Source organism: Eutrema salsugineum, unplaced genomic scaffold (genome assembly GCF_000478725.1).
Source record: "Eutrema salsugineum unplaced genomic scaffold, Eutsalg1_0 scaffold_11, whole genome shotgun sequence".
NCBI classification, from domain to species: Eukaryota; Viridiplantae; Streptophyta; class Magnoliopsida; order Brassicales; family Brassicaceae; genus Eutrema; species Eutrema salsugineum.
This window is the reverse complement of record NW_006256901.1, coordinates 7,374,676-7,394,148: the sequence shown is the minus strand read 5'-3', so window position 1 is coordinate 7,394,148 and position 19,473 is coordinate 7,374,676. Positions and strand designations below refer to the sequence as shown.

The 19,473-nt window shown below is 38.8% G+C and overlaps 1 protein-coding gene and 1 pseudogene across 1 annotated transcript; both read right to left on the bottom strand.

The window, feature by feature from the left end:
- Positions 1 to 8,184: 8,184 nt before the first annotated feature.
- On the bottom strand, positions 8,185 to 9,318 carry LOC18026155 (annotated as a pseudogene).
- A 6,323-nt stretch (positions 9,319 to 15,641) lies between these two features.
- On the bottom strand, positions 15,642 to 18,613 carry LOC18026153 (pentatricopeptide repeat-containing protein At5g02860). The gene has a single exon (XM_006409558.2). The coding sequence runs from the start codon at positions 18,561 to 18,563 to the stop codon at positions 16,077 to 16,079; it is 2,487 nt and encodes an 828-aa protein (XP_006409621.1). The 5' UTR covers positions 18,564 to 18,613; the 3' UTR covers positions 15,642 to 16,076.
- Positions 18,614 to 19,473: the final 860 nt, after the last annotated feature.

Sequence of the window (19,473 nt, the reverse complement as noted above, 5' to 3'; positions counted from 1 at the left end):
AGACACAAATTTTTGAGTCTTTGAATGTTTAAGTAAAATTTTTAGTAGTTGAAATTTATATCAAATTTCAAAAACAAAAAGTCACTTATTTGTTTTTGAAATGTCTATATACGATATACGAAAGTGGATGTATACGCTCAAAAATAGTGATGGGTCGTTGACTGAAGATTTCAAAAACGGATTGGAAATATTCATGTACCAGGTCGGCCTTATGCAAACTGTAATTGAAAGCGGCAAAATGTATTGTCTTTGTGTGAAATGCAAAAATAGGAAACATATTCCTATTGACACGGTCTGGCAGCATTTATTGAATAGAGGGTTCATGCCCCAATACTTTATTTGGTATCAGCATGGAAAGGGATATGATCAAAGTAGTGGTCAGATGGCTGCACGGAGTAGTAGTAATCATCAAGAACATGGGGATTTTGAAGCGTCAAATGATTATCAAAGTAGTCAAGTTCAGGGTGAAGATCATGATAGGATGCATGAAATGGCTACTGATGTATTTCATGAAACACATGCTGATACTGTTGAGGAGCCCAATGCAGATGCGAAACGCTTTTATGATATGTTAAACGCAGCAAAACAGCCTCTTTACGAGGGATGTAGGGAAGGTTTATCAAAATTATCATTGGCAGCTCGGATGATGACAATAAAAACTGATCACAATCTATCTGAAGTTTGCATGCATGAACGATTGGGCAGATCTTATTAAAGAGTATTTGCCAGATGATAATTTGGCTGCTGAAACGATTATGAAATTCAGAAGCTGATTTTTAGTCTTGGATTGCCTTCTGAGATGATTGATGTTTGTGTTGATAATTGTATGCTTTTTTGGAGAGATGATGAGAAGCTTGAAAAATGTCGTTTCTGCCAAAAGCCAAGATATAGACCGCAAATTGCTGGGCGTAAGAAGATTCCTTACAACCGAATGTGGTATCTTCCTATCACTGATAGGTTAGAAAGACTATATCAATCTGAACGGACAGCTGCGTCGATGAGATGGCATGCAGAACATTCACAAACAGATGGTAAAATGACTCACCCGTCTGACCGGAAATCTTGGAAACATTTTAACACCGTACATCCAGACTTTGCTATGTCTAAGCGAAATGTTTATCTTTGTCTTTGCACTGACGGGTTTAGTCCATTTGGTATGTCCGGTAGGCAATATTCATTATGGCCTGTGATTCTTACGCCATATAACCTTCCTCCAGATATGTGCATGCAAAAGAAGTTTTTGTTTCTAAGTATATTAGTCCCTCGTCCAAATCACCCGAAGCGGGCCCTTGATGTGTTTTTGCAACCACTCATACATGAGTTAAACCAGTTGTGGCATGTTGGAGTATGAACATATGACTGTTCGAGTGGTAAAAATTTTACGATGCGAGCGGTGCTTATGTGGACAATAAGCGATTTTCCGGTATACGGAATGCTCTCAGGTTGGACAATGCATGGGAGGTTATCATGTCCTTATTGTCTTCATAGGACTGATGCATTTCAGCTTAAACATGGTCGGAAAACCTGTTGGTTTGATTGCCACCGTCGGTTTTTACCACCGTCGGTTTTTACCACCAAACCATCAATATAGAAGAAACAGGCGTTTGTTTATAAAGAACAAATTGGTTCGTCTCCCTCCACCAGTGTACCTAACTGGGGTAGATCTTGAAGCACAAATAGATCATTGGGGTGGACTTGAAACGGTCCCCCGAGGAGGAAATTGGCACACTCCAGCGAATATGCCTGAAGGATATGGGGTTCATCATAATTGGCACAAGAAAAGTATATTTTGGGATCTGCCATACTGGAAAGATCATTTGCTGAGACATAATCTTGATGTTATGCACATTGAGAAGAATTTTTTCGATAACATCATGCATACTGTTTTGAACGTCCAAGGAAGAACCAAAGACAGCGTTAAATCACGGATGGATTTGCCCGATATATGTAACCGAATTGAGTTGCATATGGTGAGTAATGGGAAAGCACCAGTTCCTGTATTTCGGTTGGGTGCTGAACAAAAAGCAGCATTGTTTAATTGGGTATTATTAGCCGTGAAATTTCCTGATGGGTATGTATCTAATCTGGCTAAATCTGTGGATAAAGGACAAAAGTTTTCAGGGATGAAAAGTCATGATTTTCATGTGTTTATGCAACGGTTACTTCATTTTGCGTTTGCTGAACTCCTACCGGGACATGTCCATGAGGCACTAGGAGGCATTGGAGCTTTCTTTCGTGATCTAAGTACAAGAACATTATCAGCAGATGTAGTTGCCCAACTGTCTACAAATATTCCAATATTGTTGTGCAATTTAGAGAAAATATTCCCACCTGCTTTCTTCGATGTTATGGAACATTTACCTATACACCTCTCTCATGAAGCAGAGTTGGGAGGACCTGTTCAGTTTAGGTGGATGTATCCGTTTGAACGCTTTATGAAGCATTTAAAGGGTAAGGCTAAATACTTAGCAAAAGTTGAAGGGTCTATCGTGGCGGGAAGTTTGACAGAAGAAACTTCTCATCTCACGTCTTATTATTTTGCTCCGAAAGTTCGTACACGCAAACGGGCTCCAAGACGTTATAACGATGGGGTCCAGGACAAAGTTACGCAGTAGAAGGTGTGCCTGATATATTCTCACCAATTGGACGTCTAAGTGGGAAACTAAAAGAAACTTATTGGTCAAACGAACATGACCTCCACAGCGCACATACATATATACTTATGAATTGCGAGGAATTGGCACCTTACGAGAGGTACATAAAAATAAGGATGCATGATTATATTTTGATTGAATAGACGATGTCTTTAACAATGTTTTCAAATTTCAGCACTTTTGTCAGTCAAGTCCGAGAATGCATTGACGGTGTTTCAGAAGATGAAATTAATAAGCGGAAAGACCAACATTATGCAATGTGGTTAAAAGCTCAGGTCGAGCATGATGACATGACATATACAGTATGGTTTCATGAGTTGCTCCATGGTCCTATATCGAAGATAACTACTGCAGCTATGTATTTCACACGTGGCTATGTTTTTCATACTTACAGTCATGGCACTCAACGGGCAATTACGAACTATGGAGTTTGTGTACGAGGTGAAGTTGACTTTTATGGGATCATAAATGAGATAATTGAAGTGGAATACCCCGGATTAGTAAGAATGAAAATTGTTCTATTCAAATGTGATTGGTTTGATCCAACGGTGGGTCGTGGAGTGCGTATTAATAAATTCGGAGTGGTAGATGTAAACGCATCTCGGCGATACAATAAGTTCGAGCCTTTTATACTTGCATCTCAAGAAGAACAAGTCACCTTTGTTCCATATCCTCGAGTTCGAAGTACGGGAATTTCATGGCTGGCGGTTGTCAAAGTTGCTCCAAGGGGTATAATTGATGGTGTAGATCTCCCGCCAATGCAACAAGATGATTGTGTCGACATTACGGAATCTGAGGTTGAAGAACATGTTCTTTTAATTGATCCACATAATTGACAAGTTGAAGATCTCCATGGGGACGAAACTGAAGAAGGTGCTGACGAATTTCAAACAAGCAGTGATGAAGATGATGAGGACAACGAGGAAAATGTTGAAGATTAAACACGATGACATTTGCTTGCATGTTTTAAACGTTTAAATGTAACATTTGTTAAATTTGATAAATTTGTTAAACTTTAAATGTTTTAAAAAGGGAAGACAATTATTCAAAAGAAAATTTGTTTAAGTGTTGACTTGGACATATGTTGACTATTACGACGAATTTACGACGCTTTCCAAATAATCGTCATAAATTCGTCGTAAACTGCAAACCCTAAACCCTATAGGGTTTCGCTTTACCAACTTATAGAATGGGTTTTTGGTGCATTTTCCTGAGTAAGCTCATGTATTATATAAGGTTTTGTAGTATAAGATTAAAGAGCTTGTAGATATGTGGTTTATATTACGACGATTTTACGACGAATGGGTGTGATTCGTCGTAATATACCATCGAATTTACGACGAAATGTAACCCCTAAATCTTATAATCAATTTTTTCTGAGGTTCATGATGGATTTAGATCAAGAGAATGATATGGCTTACCATCTCATAAGGTAATACACCTTTCTAAACCAACAAAAAAAAATTCCAATTTTGACATATATGTGTTTATCAAGTAATCTTAAGGGGTTATATACATTTATAGAAAGATGTAAGGATTTATCTTAGATCTTACCAAATTCATCATTAAGTTGTCTAAACATGCTAGAAGTTTTACAGAACACATATATGATGTTTAAGGATGCTTGTAGGTGCTTATAGATGTATAAATTTTTCAATTCATCATTTTTTGAAAAAACTGTCGTAAAATCGTCGTAATACGACGAAATGTAGATACGCAGCCGTTATAATTTTATGTCTTATACGATGTCGTCGTAAAATCGTCGTAATATTACGACGACTTTACGATGAATAACACAGGTCGTCATAATACCGTCGCAAAGCCCAGATACAGACACTTGTGTTTGTCTTATTCGCTTTGTGGCTCGGTGGGACCTCTGCGACGAATTTACAACGAATTCGTCGTAAAGTCGTCGTAACATTACGACGAATTTACGACGAATATAAATTCTATATATATGGACCCACCCCTTCATCACTTCGTCGCTCATTCCCCTTCTTTCTCTCTGCCTTCCCTCCTAATCGCCTAGCTCCTAAACCCTAGTTAGATGTATGTTTTTTTTTTAATATTTAATATTTAATTATTGATAAGTAATTTAGATATTGAATCGGTTTAGGTCTGGAATTAGTTTAGGATCAGAATTTGTTAGATTTAGGATCGGAATTAGATAATTGGTTTGGAAAATTAATTTATTATTATTTTTTTTCTGTTTTGCAGACGATGCCTCGACGGAAGACGCACTACATCAACTTCATGGCGGACGGACACTCTTCCCGGGCGTCTGCCTCAGGAAATACCGATATCTCGTCATCTTCCGGAGCCTCCCAGGTTCCGAATACTGCGGCGGAGCAGTCTCCACCACCTCCACCACCGGCTCCTGAACCCCACCCTCCTCAACTGTATGCCCAATTTACGGTTGAGGACTTACTAGCCCTACCAGAACGGGATGCTTTACGTCGTCTGGTCCCCGAAAAAGCGGAACCAGACTCTTATTGATAAGTAAAATTTTTATATTATATTTTTTAATTAATGCATTAATATACTTAATTATTAATGTAATATGTTTTTTTGGTTTCATAGGTTTAACTTGGATAATTGTGTCGGTCGAAGTGTTTCCGACACAATTAAGAGCCATTTTGTCGAGCCGCACTACAACTGGAGCAAGGTGTCGCAAGAGACGTTCGACACCTGGTACAAATGCTTCGCGGTAATGTTTTTTTCATTTTTTTTTTATCCTTTAAAATTATTTTAAATGTAATCTTAGTTTTATATTGTTTAATTTTTGTTTTATTTTGCAGCAACGGTGGAACTGGGACATCAGGATCAACGAGACGGTCCGGGAAGCATTCCGTCTGAAGGCGTAGAAACGCCTAGTCAACACCGTTTCTAATTGGAAGCGGAAGTGGGAGACCGACGGCGACGACGCAAAGCCGAGTCCGATGCCCACTTCCTGCTGGAACGGGTTGAAGGCATATTGGCTGGACCTGCATGCTCAAACCACTGCTGCTAAGAGTTCGGCCGTCCGAAACCGGGTCGGTTCTGACAGTCAGGAGTTAGTGACCCCGCATACTTCTGGCCAAATATCATTTGCGGGAAGACGTCTAATGATGGTAAGTAATCTTAATTATTTAATTATTTTTATTTTTCAATTATTTATATTTACGTAAGATATTTTTAAATATATTTTTACTAATGTTTAATTGAATAATATTATTTGGTAGGCCGAGGAGAACGGAGTAGAACTTCCTCCAATGACGAAGCTCTTCGAGACCACTCACCGGAAGAGGGACGGGACCTTTGTAGATGCTCGGTCAGAGGAGATCTACAATGCCACTATTCAGCGGATCGCCGAGCGGGAAACCCAGGTCACACCTGACGGTACTATCCAAGTACCGTTGACCGTCGCTGAGCAAGACCAGATTTTCGAGGAGGTATGATCGATTTCAAATTTTTTAAATTTTTTTATATTTAGTACTTAATTATCTGTATATATATGATCTAATTAACGTTTTTATTTTTATTTGTAAGTTGCTCCGAAGAAGAAGGGCCGAACCTTAGGGATGAGCTCTATTAGAGACTGTCCCGCCGCCTCGGCTTCCGGATTCCGCACGCAAGAGGATCCGAGTCAACTTCGTAAGGAGCTTGCTACGGCCAACGCTGAGATCACCAGTCTACGGCATGAGCAACTGACCCAGAAGCAGGAGCTCACCGAGATCAACGGTTTTTTCGACATCATAGCAGCAGCGGTTCCGCAGTTGGCCACCGCAATCCGAGAGAGGCAACGGCGATCTCGCGAGATTATTGCGGGTACTTCCGGTGGACCATCTAACTAGCAGACGCAGGGTTAGACTTCGGATCCGGTAGTGCAGACGGGAAACGACGGTCTAGCAGCGACGGACGGCCATGACGGAGAGCCTCCTCGAGACGTCGATCTCAACCTCGATGATTATGAAATCACATTGTAGATTAGGTTTTCTTTTGTAAATTTTTTTTTTAATTTTGTAATTTAATTTATAAATTATTTTCGAATTTATATTTTAAATTATAATGTTTTTTAATTTAATTTTCATTTATTTGATTATTTTAAAAATTCAATAATTAAATTTAAATCGAATTTATTTAATTAATTTCTAAGTCGACGTAAATTCGTCGTAACTTTACGTTGACTTAACGTCAAATATTTTACGACGAATTAACGTCGAATCTACGTCGAATTTTTACGATGAATTTACATCGACCTATAAAAAATTTATTTCCCTTATGCGAAATAGATCGTCTCCTAATCGTTGTTAAATCGATGTAATTTTACATCAATTTTACGTCGGTGTTACGAGAAAACTATTTCGTCGTACTTTCGTTGGAATATTTACGTCGTGGTTACGACGAATAATTTCCGACGATATTACGACGATTTTCTTGTGTTGGCAATTTTACGATGATTTTACGACGATTTCTATTTTACGACGATTGTTTTACGACGATTTTCCATTCGTCGGTAATTCGACGTAAAAGGCCCATTACGTCGATTTTACGTCGTTATCTGCCGACGTAAAAGGCGATCTTTCTTGTAGTGTAAAAATAAATATGACATTGATATTTTTGTATAAATCATTTTAGTGATACAAAATTTAATTGTAACATAATATTTTTTCCCTCAAATAAGAATATTTTAAATATATATTTTTATTTTATTATTAATTACAAAGAATACTCATTATTTCTTTCTTTTTTTGTCGACCGAACACTCATTATTTCTAAATTTCTAAATTATACACAAATATTTACTTGTTAGTTTTGATTTTTGGCTTTATGGATATGTTCTACTAAATGTTTTAATGGCTTTATAGAAGATTTTTAATATATCACACTATCTCTTTGTGTTAACTTTTTTTTTTAAATATAATTTTAATTACATAATTTTAATATGTTAGTTTTGACTTTTGGCTTTATGGATATTTTATACTAAATTTAATAAATAGTTTAAAGAAGAACTTTAATATACCATATTATCTCTTTGTCTTAATTTTATTTTAAATTAAAATATAATTTTGATTACATAATTTAAATATTTGTTTGTTAGTTTTGATTTTTGGTTTTATGAATATGTTGTACTAAATGTTTTAGTAGTTTTATAGAAGACTTTTGATATAACATGTTTGATCTAAAATCTTATAAGAAATTTTATAAAATTTTATAAGAAATCTTATATTTTTATAAATAGTATTGATCAACATTTAAAAAAAAAAAAATATATAATAATATAATAATAGAATATTCTTTTTAATGTGAAATATAGTGTTATGGTTGGAGATGGAAAAAAAAAGTAAAACACTATAACACCAAATTTGGTGTTATTTTTACACTAAATTTACCGTTTGGGTTGGAGATGCGCTAGATAAGGGGTCCAAGTGGATAACATACCGTCTCGGTAAAGTTAAGTGAAACTATTCCTAGACATTGAGGTCATTGGGTGGGTTCAGATTAGTTCTTTCGATTTCTAGAAAATTTGGTTCGGTTTCGTATACCCGAATTATTTTATTAAAAAGAATATTTGGATATTTATATGATTAGCGGGTTTGGTTTGGTTCTTCAGAATTCGATCCGATTTGGTTTCCTGGTTCCGAATACTTTGCACAGGCCTAAGCGAGATGGTTTGTGAATGATACAAAATGCGGGAAAATCCGCTTAATCCATAATATGTGCGGACATCTTCATTGTCAGGTGTTGGTGGAGTTGATCTGTTCAAATACAAGACATAGTATTCAAACTCCTTCCCCGTAAGTTCTCCTAGAAGACCAACATCTGGGTCTCTAGATTCATATCGTTCCTTGACAATTTGCTGGGATGAATTCTTTTTTCTTCGCCTTGGTTTTTCTTCTTCATCTGAGCTACTCATTAGGCAATAGTCACAGTCACAGACGTCAAAGAATTTGTGACCTGTTTCGTCTGAGAATGCATAGATAGGGTCTCCGGCTGCATTAAATTTGTTTATTGGAACACCAGGCAAATATTGCCTCAGGGGTTGTACTTCCTCGGCTGGAGAGATTGCATTTATCTCAGTGCAAAACGCTGGATGCCGTGGTTTTTCACCATCTTGTTGTTTGAAAGATATCTCGATTGCTCCGTCTTTTCTTTTGTAGATGGAAGAGTCCACGGATTGAATCGGTACGCTGTTGTCATGAAGCTTTTCGTAATTTGTCACCCAAGACTCTGGAAGTAATTTGACTAATTCTTCTCTAGGGATTTGCCTGGGGATATGGATGCATGATGAGATTCTAGCTGTATAAGTAGTGCATCTCCTGTGTCTCGCGGGAGACTGAGGTCCATAGCATGGTTTTGGACCCTATACGCCATCTGATGGTGGAGTGTTGCTACATATGTGTTGCCAACTTGGGAAGCGCCTGTGATTTGTAGCTGGATTTGCATGTTTTGGAAGATTTGAGGGTCTTCAAGTGATATGTTGAAGTTGGGGTAGAGAGTGACAAATACCGTGCCTGCATTCAGGGTCGTCTGAATTGTTGCTATGCAAGCATGCTGTTATTCTCTGTATCTAGTGTCGAGTGGGGCAACTCTTGCTACGACGGGTAGGCCTTTTCTTCCATGCAGGGTTAACGCCAACCGAATTGCTCCGTAGTGTAGGTGGGTATACCCATGAGTCTTCCATTGGTGAACCATCCCTTCATTGAAGCGGAGGGGAATCATTTTCTCAGTTTCTGTCGCTGGAACTAGGTGTTGCTCCATTTGTGAGGCTAGGATTAGCTCTCTTGCGGCATGTTTGCTGGGACCGAAGACTTGTTTTATCACCTTTGGGAAAGAAGAGTTTGGCTTTGTAAAAGCTTTATATGGGTTTAATAAAGGTAACTGGGTGATGGGTACTTTACTATCTTCACTCACATACTCTATTTCATATAAGTAATCTATCTTACTAGAGGTTGATTTTCTAAAGGGAGTGGTGTTTAGGGAACTTTCCATGATATATGATGATACCAGAAACCAAGACAGAATGCTTTATTTCTTATCTATCCCTTAGAGTAATACTAAGCCAAGAGTTGGTTTTTATGATGCACTAAGAATATTTGAGAAATCCCTCGTAAAATGTTTTAGCTCGATAACCGAGGCAATACTTCATAGCTTTGAGCCTCAAGGTGCTTTGAGCATTATAATCTTATGAGTTCTTTCTTAAAATTCTTTTTTCTTAGCTATGTCAGATTTCTGATGTGGAGGATCCACTATGTGGCAACCACAGAGCATACTTTCTATATTAGCTTGTAGAAGAAGACAACTCGTAGGCTTATTACTCCTCGGGGAGATAAGATCTAAAGCTTAGACTGCCATGGCTCTGATACCAAATTTACAGACACATAGTGGGTACAATCACACAGAAGGTTTATAAGGATCAAGAGTATTAAAAAGGGTATTAAAGTATGGAAGAGATGATTATACAAAGGGGGATATTTTATTTATATGGAACACTCACAAATTACAAGGACAGTCAAGGTTTTTCTCTCAGACTCGATTACAGGACTTAGCTTGGTTTATGCAAGCACCTAAGCATCTTATTTATAGTGATACAAGGGATACCTAACTTAAGATTATTACACACGTGGATACCTAACTTAGAGCTATTTAACATGTGGATACCTAACTTCCTCATGCATAAATGTTTTATTCTTTTCTTATTTAACATATGGATTATGATGCTTTTCTTATTCAACATGTGCATCATTATTTATTATTCCCCCTGGCTCCAAAAGAGAGAGGTAGATTCTCCCTTATCCGAAGTCTGAATCCTCGTCGTCTTCTTCGCTATCAGAAACTATCTTCGTTATGAAGATTTTGTGGCCAGGGATATACCTTTTGATTGTGTACTTCTTTCCTTCAACTCTGTAGATTGGATGGTCAGGATCATCTTGTGGCCACGCGTACTGATCATGGAAGCTTGCCAGATTTTGTCGTATTTCATCAATAAAGTCATGTGGATAAGCATCCCTGTTATGCCAGTTTGCAGTGTGAGGTGGGTTAATTTCGGATTCTTCAATGTGATTTATCACTGCCAGGTTTCTTGTCCTTATGTGAAAATTGTCCCCGTCAAAAGGATCATCATTATAGCTTGTCTGGATCTGGGTTTTGTATTCCCTCTGAATTATGACTCCGTCTTCTTGTTGTTCTTGCTTTGTGATGATGTTGAAGGTGACTAAGACTTTGTATCCTTCTTGTGCTCGAATATTCTCTTGCCACCATGTCACGTCGTGGAACAATGTGAGCCACTTGTACAACAACTTGTAGTGCTCTTTCCTTCTTGTCAGAATGCACTTTGCCAGATAATGAAGTAGTTTGCTTTTTTCAATGAGTACTCCAATGGTGTACAGTTCCGCTAGGTACCATTACAGCAAATACGCTTCTTGCGGAAACTTACCATAGTGAGTTGGGTTTAATTTTATGGTAGTGAGGAAAGGGAATACCGGATGATATAGTAGCTGGAGGAGTGGCCCTTGGTCTAGACCATATCTGTAGACATAGAGCTTCAAGAATCCATGGAGCTTCTCAGTTCCTTGATAGACTAGAGCAGTCTCTAGGATCTTTTCTTGTATTCCTTGTGGCATCTTTGCAATCATGTTCCTCAGGGACTCTTCGGTTGGAGTGAGAGTGTATATCATTGGTATGACAGCTGAAATTTGCCTTTGTGTTCTGGATAGGAAGTCGGGGAGAAAATTGTCTTTTCTTTTGATGTGCTTCACGCCAAACTTCCACTGTGAAAACCAACTTGTCCATCTAAGTAATTTTGCTTGTGGCAAGATCTTTTGCTTGAACTGAATCATCTTTGGGAACGAGGACATGTCCATTTCGATGAGAAAGTGTTGTCCGACTAGGTGGAACTCGAATTTCTCTATGCCTCTCTTGACTGCAAGTACTTCCTTGTAGGTAGAATGGTAGTGCTTTTCACTGTCTTTGAAAACACCACTTTTGTATCCGCAAATGCTTCTTTTCCCTTTTTCATCTTCTTCTAAGAGAACAGCACCCCAATAGCAGTCACTTGCATCAGTTTGTAGGATTTTTTTCCCTTTAGAAGGGATCTTCAATGAGGGTAGAGTCTTTGAGATCCGTTTCAGTTCTTTTACTGCTTCTGTACATCTTTCGTCCCATGAGGAGCATCTTTCTTTAGTTGTGTTGAAAGGATTGACCTGTACTTTGCTAAGCCATGAATGAATTCCGCCATGTAATTGACAACTCCAAGGAATTGTTGGACTTGTTTGAAAGAGAGCTTGTCGTCTGGGAATTTGTTGAGCTGTGTTGCAATGTGAGGCTGTAGGTGGTATTGCCCTTTTGAGATATGCATGCCAAGAAAATCTATCTCTGTCTCTCCAATGGCCATCTTTTTCTCGGAGAGCATGATGCCATACTGTTGTACGATCTTGTGAAATTTCTCTAGTAGTCGGGTATGGGAGTCGATATCCGAAGAGAACAAAAGGATATCATCGATGTTTACCAGTGCATTTGGAAGTATTGGCTCGAATATCTTTGTCATTGCCTTTTGAAATAGTGATGGGGCTACCTTTAGTCCAAATGGCATGACCTTCCATTGGAAATGATGGTCTGGTATGCAAAAACCTGTTTTAGGTCTATCCTCCGGCTTGATTCCCAATTGCCAGAATCCCGCTTTTAGGTCAAACTTTGAGAACACTTGTGCTTGTGGGAGCCGTTGAAATAAGACTTCCCGCTTCGGTAATGGAAATTTGTCATCAGCAAGGAAGTGATTGAGTGGCTGGTAATTGATGACTAACCTCAATTTTCCTCGGACTTGTTCTGCCTTTTTGTTGACGTAGAAAGCCTCGCATGCCCATGGTGAAGTTGTTGTTTTGATGAGACCTTCCTTTTGGAGTAGGTTTACTTCTTCAAGTGCCAGAGTATAATGATTTGGATTCATCCCTGGATGACTAGCCTTTGTGGGATTAATATCTTCATTTTTCTTGAATGGCAAGGATATGAAGAAGTCTGGATTTTTCCAAAGGGGTGAAGAACATTTGGTGAGGAATTCGGAGTGAGAACTGGCACAAGAGGTCTTGGTAATTTCTTCTTTGATGGGGTTCAGGAGTTCCATGGGGTAAAAATGGGAAATGGTTGTCCATGGTAACAGGTGGTTTTTGTGTTTAAGGCCTTTTGGGTGCCAAGATACTATTTTAAGGCTATGTAGGATATCAAATCCAAGTATGAAGTCTTTTCCCGGAAGATCAGACCCATATACTTTAGATTTAACCATATATCCTGGAAATAATTGGATATGGATGGGCTTATTGATAAGGGAGATGTGAAATATCTGCCCATTTGCTGCTTTGAAGGCCACTGAACACCGATCCCAATGGGTTGATGGGAGTATATCTGGTTTGATGATTGAAGATGCAGCTCCCGTATCAAGAAGGCTATCACCGGTATAGGCTTATCATATTTGGTAGGGAAGATGTAGATCTTGGCATTTGGAGCTGGTTGGGATAGATACGCCAAATCTGCTTCTTTTGACTCTTCAACCTTGCATGAGTCTAGGGTGTAGAGATCAAAAAGCATGAATTGGTCGTCAGCATCCTCTTCTTCTTCGGTTTCAGATTCTTCTGAGAATTCATCATCATGCTTGATTCCCATTGCAAGGACTGTATTATCAGTTGGTTCATCATCAAGAGAGAAGATAGACTCGATGTCTGAGTCGTCAATGTCTTCTACTTGGGCTAGATATCCAAGGAGAATATCCCTCTTCTTCTTATTTGGACACTGTTTTGCATAATGTCCTTTCTTTTTGCAGATGTAGCATCTGTCAGATTTCTTGTAGCCTCTTTGTTTCTTTCTCCTGAAGAATTTCCATTTCTTTCCACCAGATAGCTTGGGATACCTCTTTTGCCATTTCTTTCTGGATTTTTTCTCCTGTTTATAACTCGTAGAACATCCAAACCTTTTTGCTTTGCATTTGATGGAGAGCTCTGGACGGTCACATGCTCTTCCGAGTAATTTTCCTTGTTCTTGCAGCTGTTTGAAGAACTTTTGGTGGTTGCATAGCTTTTCGAGGGCTGAAAGCGAGATCTGGTATATTTCTCCCAAAGAAGCTTGACTTAGAGTCATATTCTTTAGGGATAATATTCGAGATGTCTCATTTCCAAGAGGTTCTGGAAGTGAGTTCAAGTACGCCTGCTTGAGATTGACATCGTCAATTCCATTTAGTGCGTAGAATCTTTTTGACATCCTCTCATAGTGCTTCTCCAAATCTTTTCTTTTGAAAGAGCAGCATCTCATGCTCATGTATTCCTCCCTTGCTTGGATTGTATAGTGATCCCATGTGCCAAGAAATTTGTTGTGGATATGCCCAATTACAGTATCCACTGATTGAGATTGGCGGATCTGTAGCTGTCTGTAATCTCCAAGGCTGATCCACCACTGTCTGAGACGACCATGGAATTTGGAGATTAGCTTGTCTATTACTGTAGGGAGAGTGTCTCCTGGGTTGAGCAGTTGTTCGGTGAGCCATGCATGCATCTCGTAGATTTTGTCTCTCCATTTTGATGGGGGAACATTGTCGAAAGAGAAACCACTGTGTGAGTCAGTGTGGCTTCTTGGATTCCAGTCTGGTGGAGTTTGAGGCCTCTGTGGTTCTCTTCTGTCTTCAGATATGTTTCCGCCATCGCTTTCCATATCTTCTTCTTCTACTGTTGGTTCGGCCATCATGAAGTTTGGGATTAGGAACTCCTCATCAGAACTTTCTTGTAGCGGCATCAGGCTTTTTGCAGAACGTTGTTGCTTTGGTGGTTTTGTTTGCTCCGCCACTTGTTCAAGAAATGTAGAAATTAGATTTTTGGCGTGTTCCACCATAAACTGTGCTTCACTCTTTTCAGGTGAAGTGGTCTTTGTGGTTTCTGGCGCAGAAATCTTCGGAGTTTCTTTAGGAACAGTTGGGTGTTTCTTTTTTGCAGGACGTTGTTCTTTGATTCTTGTTGGTAGGAAGGAGGATGATCCAAAGATACTTGGGTCATGGGAAAAGGAGAGAGGTTGTGTTTGGGTCATGGCTGGTGGAGAATATATAGGATAGGGTGTGAAGAGATCATATGGCATTGGGGTCTGTGTTTTGGGCTGGTTTTGTAATGATTGTAATTGGACTTTAAGGGATCTTAGCTCTGACTCCTTTTGGTACATGAGTGGGGAAGTTGTGGAAACAATAGTCACCAGGTGTAAGAGTTCTTGGTGAAGAGAACTTATCCTTTTGTTAATTTCTTTGATTGAAAGGTCCAAAATAGATACATTTCTGTCGATTTGGCTCAAGAGGTGGTTTTGGACCATAGCGTTTTGTGATTGCCAATTTAAAGTTGCTTCTGCTGCAATAATTTGTTTTGTCGTTCCATCTGGATTTTTAACGTTCGGATTTCTGATTTTCCATGAGTGCCTGATGTTGCCTTCTTCAAATTCTCGTGTTGGAAATGTTGGCTCTTGAGAGGACGAAGAACCGAACATATAACATGTGCGGACATCTTCATTGTCAGGTGTTGGTGGAGTTGATCTGTTCGAATACAAGACATAGTATTCAAACTCCTTCCCTGTAGGTTCTCCTAGAAGACCAACATCTAGGTCTCCAGATTCATATCGTTCCTTGAGAATTTACTGGGATGATTTCTTTTTTCTTCGCCTTGGTTTTTCTTCTTCATCTGAGCTACTCATTAGGCAATAGTCACAGTCACAGACGTCAAAGAATTTGTGACCTGTTTCGTCTGAGAATGCATAGATAGGGTCTCCGGCTGCATTAAATTTGTTTATTGGAACACCAGGCAAATAATACCATTCAAACATCTAGTGTTATACATCATTTAATGATTTTTTTTTTTGTCTAACATTGAGTGAATGTTTATTATAGTGAACAAATGTATTTTGCATGTCATATTCATAGAGAAAACATCCTAGGTTTCAGATGAGTATCTTGCTCTGATGCTCTCATAGATATGAAAATTCTATGTCATATATAAAGCTACAATACATCTGACAACATATACAGTAACTGATCTTATAAATCAACCACTATGATTCGTAGTTCTCAGCCTCACACAACAAAAAGCAAAAGATCTCTACTTCTTTCTAATGTAACAACTTAGGCAATCATGCTCCAATACCCATAGTTTATAAGCCCTTTCACATCATTTTAAGCAAAACTAGTTCCATTTCCCATCACCAGAGAGATCATCTGGAACAGAGATGGGCAGAGTTTGAACCGGGTAAGAGCATCTGTTCCATACATCGCTAACAAAAAACCACCAACGGCCTATACAGTTTCATACTTCGGGTTTCATCTGTACAAGTGAAACTGATGAAGGGTCAGCTACGGATATTGTATAGCTTATCGCGATAAGCAGATAAGCAGGCACAGCCAATAGTCCTCAATGTAGAATCCTGAAGATCTTATGGCCGTTTCTTCAGTATGCGTTCCAGTAACCTACGATCCTCATCTTTAGGTGCATGTGGATCAAGATTCCTCAGATCTTCAGCAAACAGCTTTGCTTCATCTTTCCTGTTTAACTTGCAGTAACCATCGACAATGGAGTTATATGTGTTTTGGTTCGGTCTACAACCATTCTTGATCATGTACCTAACGACCCCAATGGCCTCCTCAAACATCGAATCAGCCGCATAAGAACCAATAAACGTATTGTAGGTGATAACATCAGGAACAATCCCTGACTCCCTCATCTCTGCGAATATTCTAGAAGCATCTCTCATCCGAGTATTCCTACAATACGCGTAAATGACTGTGTTGTAAGATATGATATCTGGTTTGATCCCTTTAGCCTGTATCTCCCTCAAGACCTCCTCGGATTTCCCGAAATCCGTGGACCGGCTATGCATATACATGAGGCTATTGTAAGTCGCCATGCTCGGTGTGAAACCCATCTCTTTCATGTAGTCCAAGACTTCGTTCGCCTTAGCCACCATCTGCCTTCTTCCGTATATCGAAACCATGGAGTTCAATGTGGTTATGTCTGGTGAAAACCCTCTTTCTTTAAGCTCAGAGAATGCACGTTCAGCCTCTGGCAAAAGATCACATTTACTACAAACCAAGACTAGCGTCTTCAAAAGCACAGCTCGAGGCTCGATAACTCCAGAATACACTTCTTCCGCTAAGAAATGCATCCGACCTATCTCCTTGCCGTTTGCATATGCGTGAAGAAGAGAACAGTAAGTTAATTCATTCGGTTTGCATCGACCATCTTCCATCTCTGCAAGAACTTTCTCAGATTGTTCCCACATTCCTCCACGTGCCAAAGCTGCCAACACAGTATTATAAGTGGAAAGATCAGGAGTGACTCCAGCTTCAAGCATCCGCCTGTAAACAGTCATAGCTTGTTCAAAGGAGCCACATCGACTATAAGCACTGATTAGCGTGTTGAAAGTCTCTCTTTCGGGTATGAAACCTGCTCTCTTCATCTCCTTGAATACACCCGACACTTCTGAATCCATCCCGTTTTGGCCAAACACTGCTAATAGCGTGTTCCAAGTGACAATGTCTGGAGAAAGACCACACACGTTAATCTCATCGAATATCTTCATCATCTCTGCAAACTTTCCCCTGTTCCCATACATCTTTATAAACGCATTAAAAGTACAAATATTCGGTTTGCATCCAGCGTTTCTCATCTCTTCAAAGACACTCATAGCGGATTCAACCTTCCCAGCTCTCTCGAATCCCGATAAAAGCGTCGTGTAAGTGAAAACATCAGGCTTCATTCCCTTCTCCACCATCTGGTTCTTAAGCTCCATTGCTTCATCAAGCATCCCATCACGCGCATAAGCAGATATCAACGAGTTATAAGTCACAATGCTCGGTGTAAACCCACTAAGCTCCATCTCATTCAAAACCTTCATAGCTTCTTTAGGCCGATGAGACTTACCATAAACATCTAACAACGCGTTGTAAGTAACCTTATCATGACTAAACCCAGCAACCTTCATCTCCTCGAAAACCCGAGCAGCTTCTTCGTGCAAAGAGCCTCTTTTACAACAAGTTATAAGCGTGTTATACGTATACGCATCAGGAGCAATCCCTTCACTCTTCATCTTCTTCACGAGGGACATGATCTTGTTCCAAGGAGTACCCATTTTCCCAAATACATTCAGAATAACGTTGTAAGTAATCAAAGTCGGTTTACAACCTTCTTCCTCCATCTTCTTAAACACCATTACAGCATCTCTATACCTTCCACTATTCGCAAACGCCGATATCAGCGAAGTGTACGAGTAAACATCGAGTGAAAACCCTTTTTCAAGCAAACCATTGAACAAAATCGAAGCGGAAGAGACTCTTCCTTCTTTACCCAACATTGAGATAACTACAGCAACAACAGAGTTATCCAACATGATTTGATAATCCTTTTGCTTCATAAACCAATCAAACGCACTCAACGCCAAATCGAATCTCTTGTGGAATCCTAATCCTTTAAGAAGAGCGACTAACTCTGAGGAAGTAGAAGAAGACGACGAAGACTCCATTTGATTATCTTTATACGGCTCGAATAGCTGAGAGAGAAGAGCGTCTAGTTGGCCGGAATCGAAAGACGGTTCGATTAACGAACGGAGGATTTGCTGACCTTGTGGAGATAAGCCATTGTAGGACCAAGGTTTCCCGAGGTTAGGGTCGCGGGATTTTCCGATTCGGGTCCGGTTACGGTTTTTAGGGGTTTGTGGGGTTATGGGTTTTCTCGAATTAGGGTTTTGGTGGAGGAAGACGTCGTGGAGGAGAGGTTCTACTGGAGGTGGTGGAGGTTGTGATGAAAGTGGCGATGTAAGAAAGGGCGTTCTAGAGAGTTGGTGGTGGTGGTTTTGGTCGTGAAACAAGGGTTTTGAGGAAGGAGTGCTTGGAAGAAGAAGAGGGAGAGCTAGCTTGTCCGCCATTAGAGGTATTGGAGAAAGAAACGGAGAGGGGGAAGGAGGAAGAAGCGAGAGAGAAGAGAAGAGAAGTGAATGGATATTTTCTGTTAAGCCTTTTTTTTGTTATTTAATTTCTTTTAAATTTAATGGGAAAAAAAAAATATATATATATATATATAAAAAATAATTTGTTGAGTTTAATTTTGTTTTTCTTTTATATTTCTGAATTATTAACTATTACAAATTTTAAAATAATCACATGATGATTCAATAATGATGAATATCGCTTATAAAGTTATAATGATATACGACAATAAGTTTTATTATTCTAAAAAATGCCATTAGCAAAAAAAAGTTTTATCATTCTATCTACATTACGTTTACGATAAATAATTTTGTTTTGACATGTTAAACCACGGTTATATATGCACTACGTTTGCTGAAAACCTTAGATAATTTTATTTTTATTATTCTGCATAAGTCGCATGATTTGAAACTTGAATCCATATACTTGATGGAGAAGCTTTAATGAATTGTTGATCAACCAGTAAATCAACTATAGTTTTCTAAATAATTTTGTTAATATTTGATTTTTTAAAACAAAATAAAATGTTAAAATGATTCAGCTCAAATGGTGTATTGCATTCTGCAGTCGTAACTCGCAAGAATATTTTTCAAAATGTTGTCTTGTCTCATTCTCAACCACTTATTATGGTCCTCGTGATTTGTATTTTTTCCATCTAAACTTCATTAAAATACCAAGAAAATACATGGTAATTTACATGGTAATATACAGGTGAAATACACAAACCCGAAAAATGTATTTTTTCGAAAACTAAGCAGAGAAGTTTAGAAAACAATATGGTCACTATGTTTTCTTTTCTTTTTTTTCTTTTTGGTCAAAGGGGAAGTATCTTAAGATCGTTATCTATTT

Bases quoted from the DNA above. Each gene is read 5' to 3' on its own strand.
- LOC18026153 (XM_006409558.2), bottom strand. From the start codon at position 18,563: ATGGCGGACAAGCTAGCTCTCCCTCTTCTTCTTCCAAGCACTCCTTCC.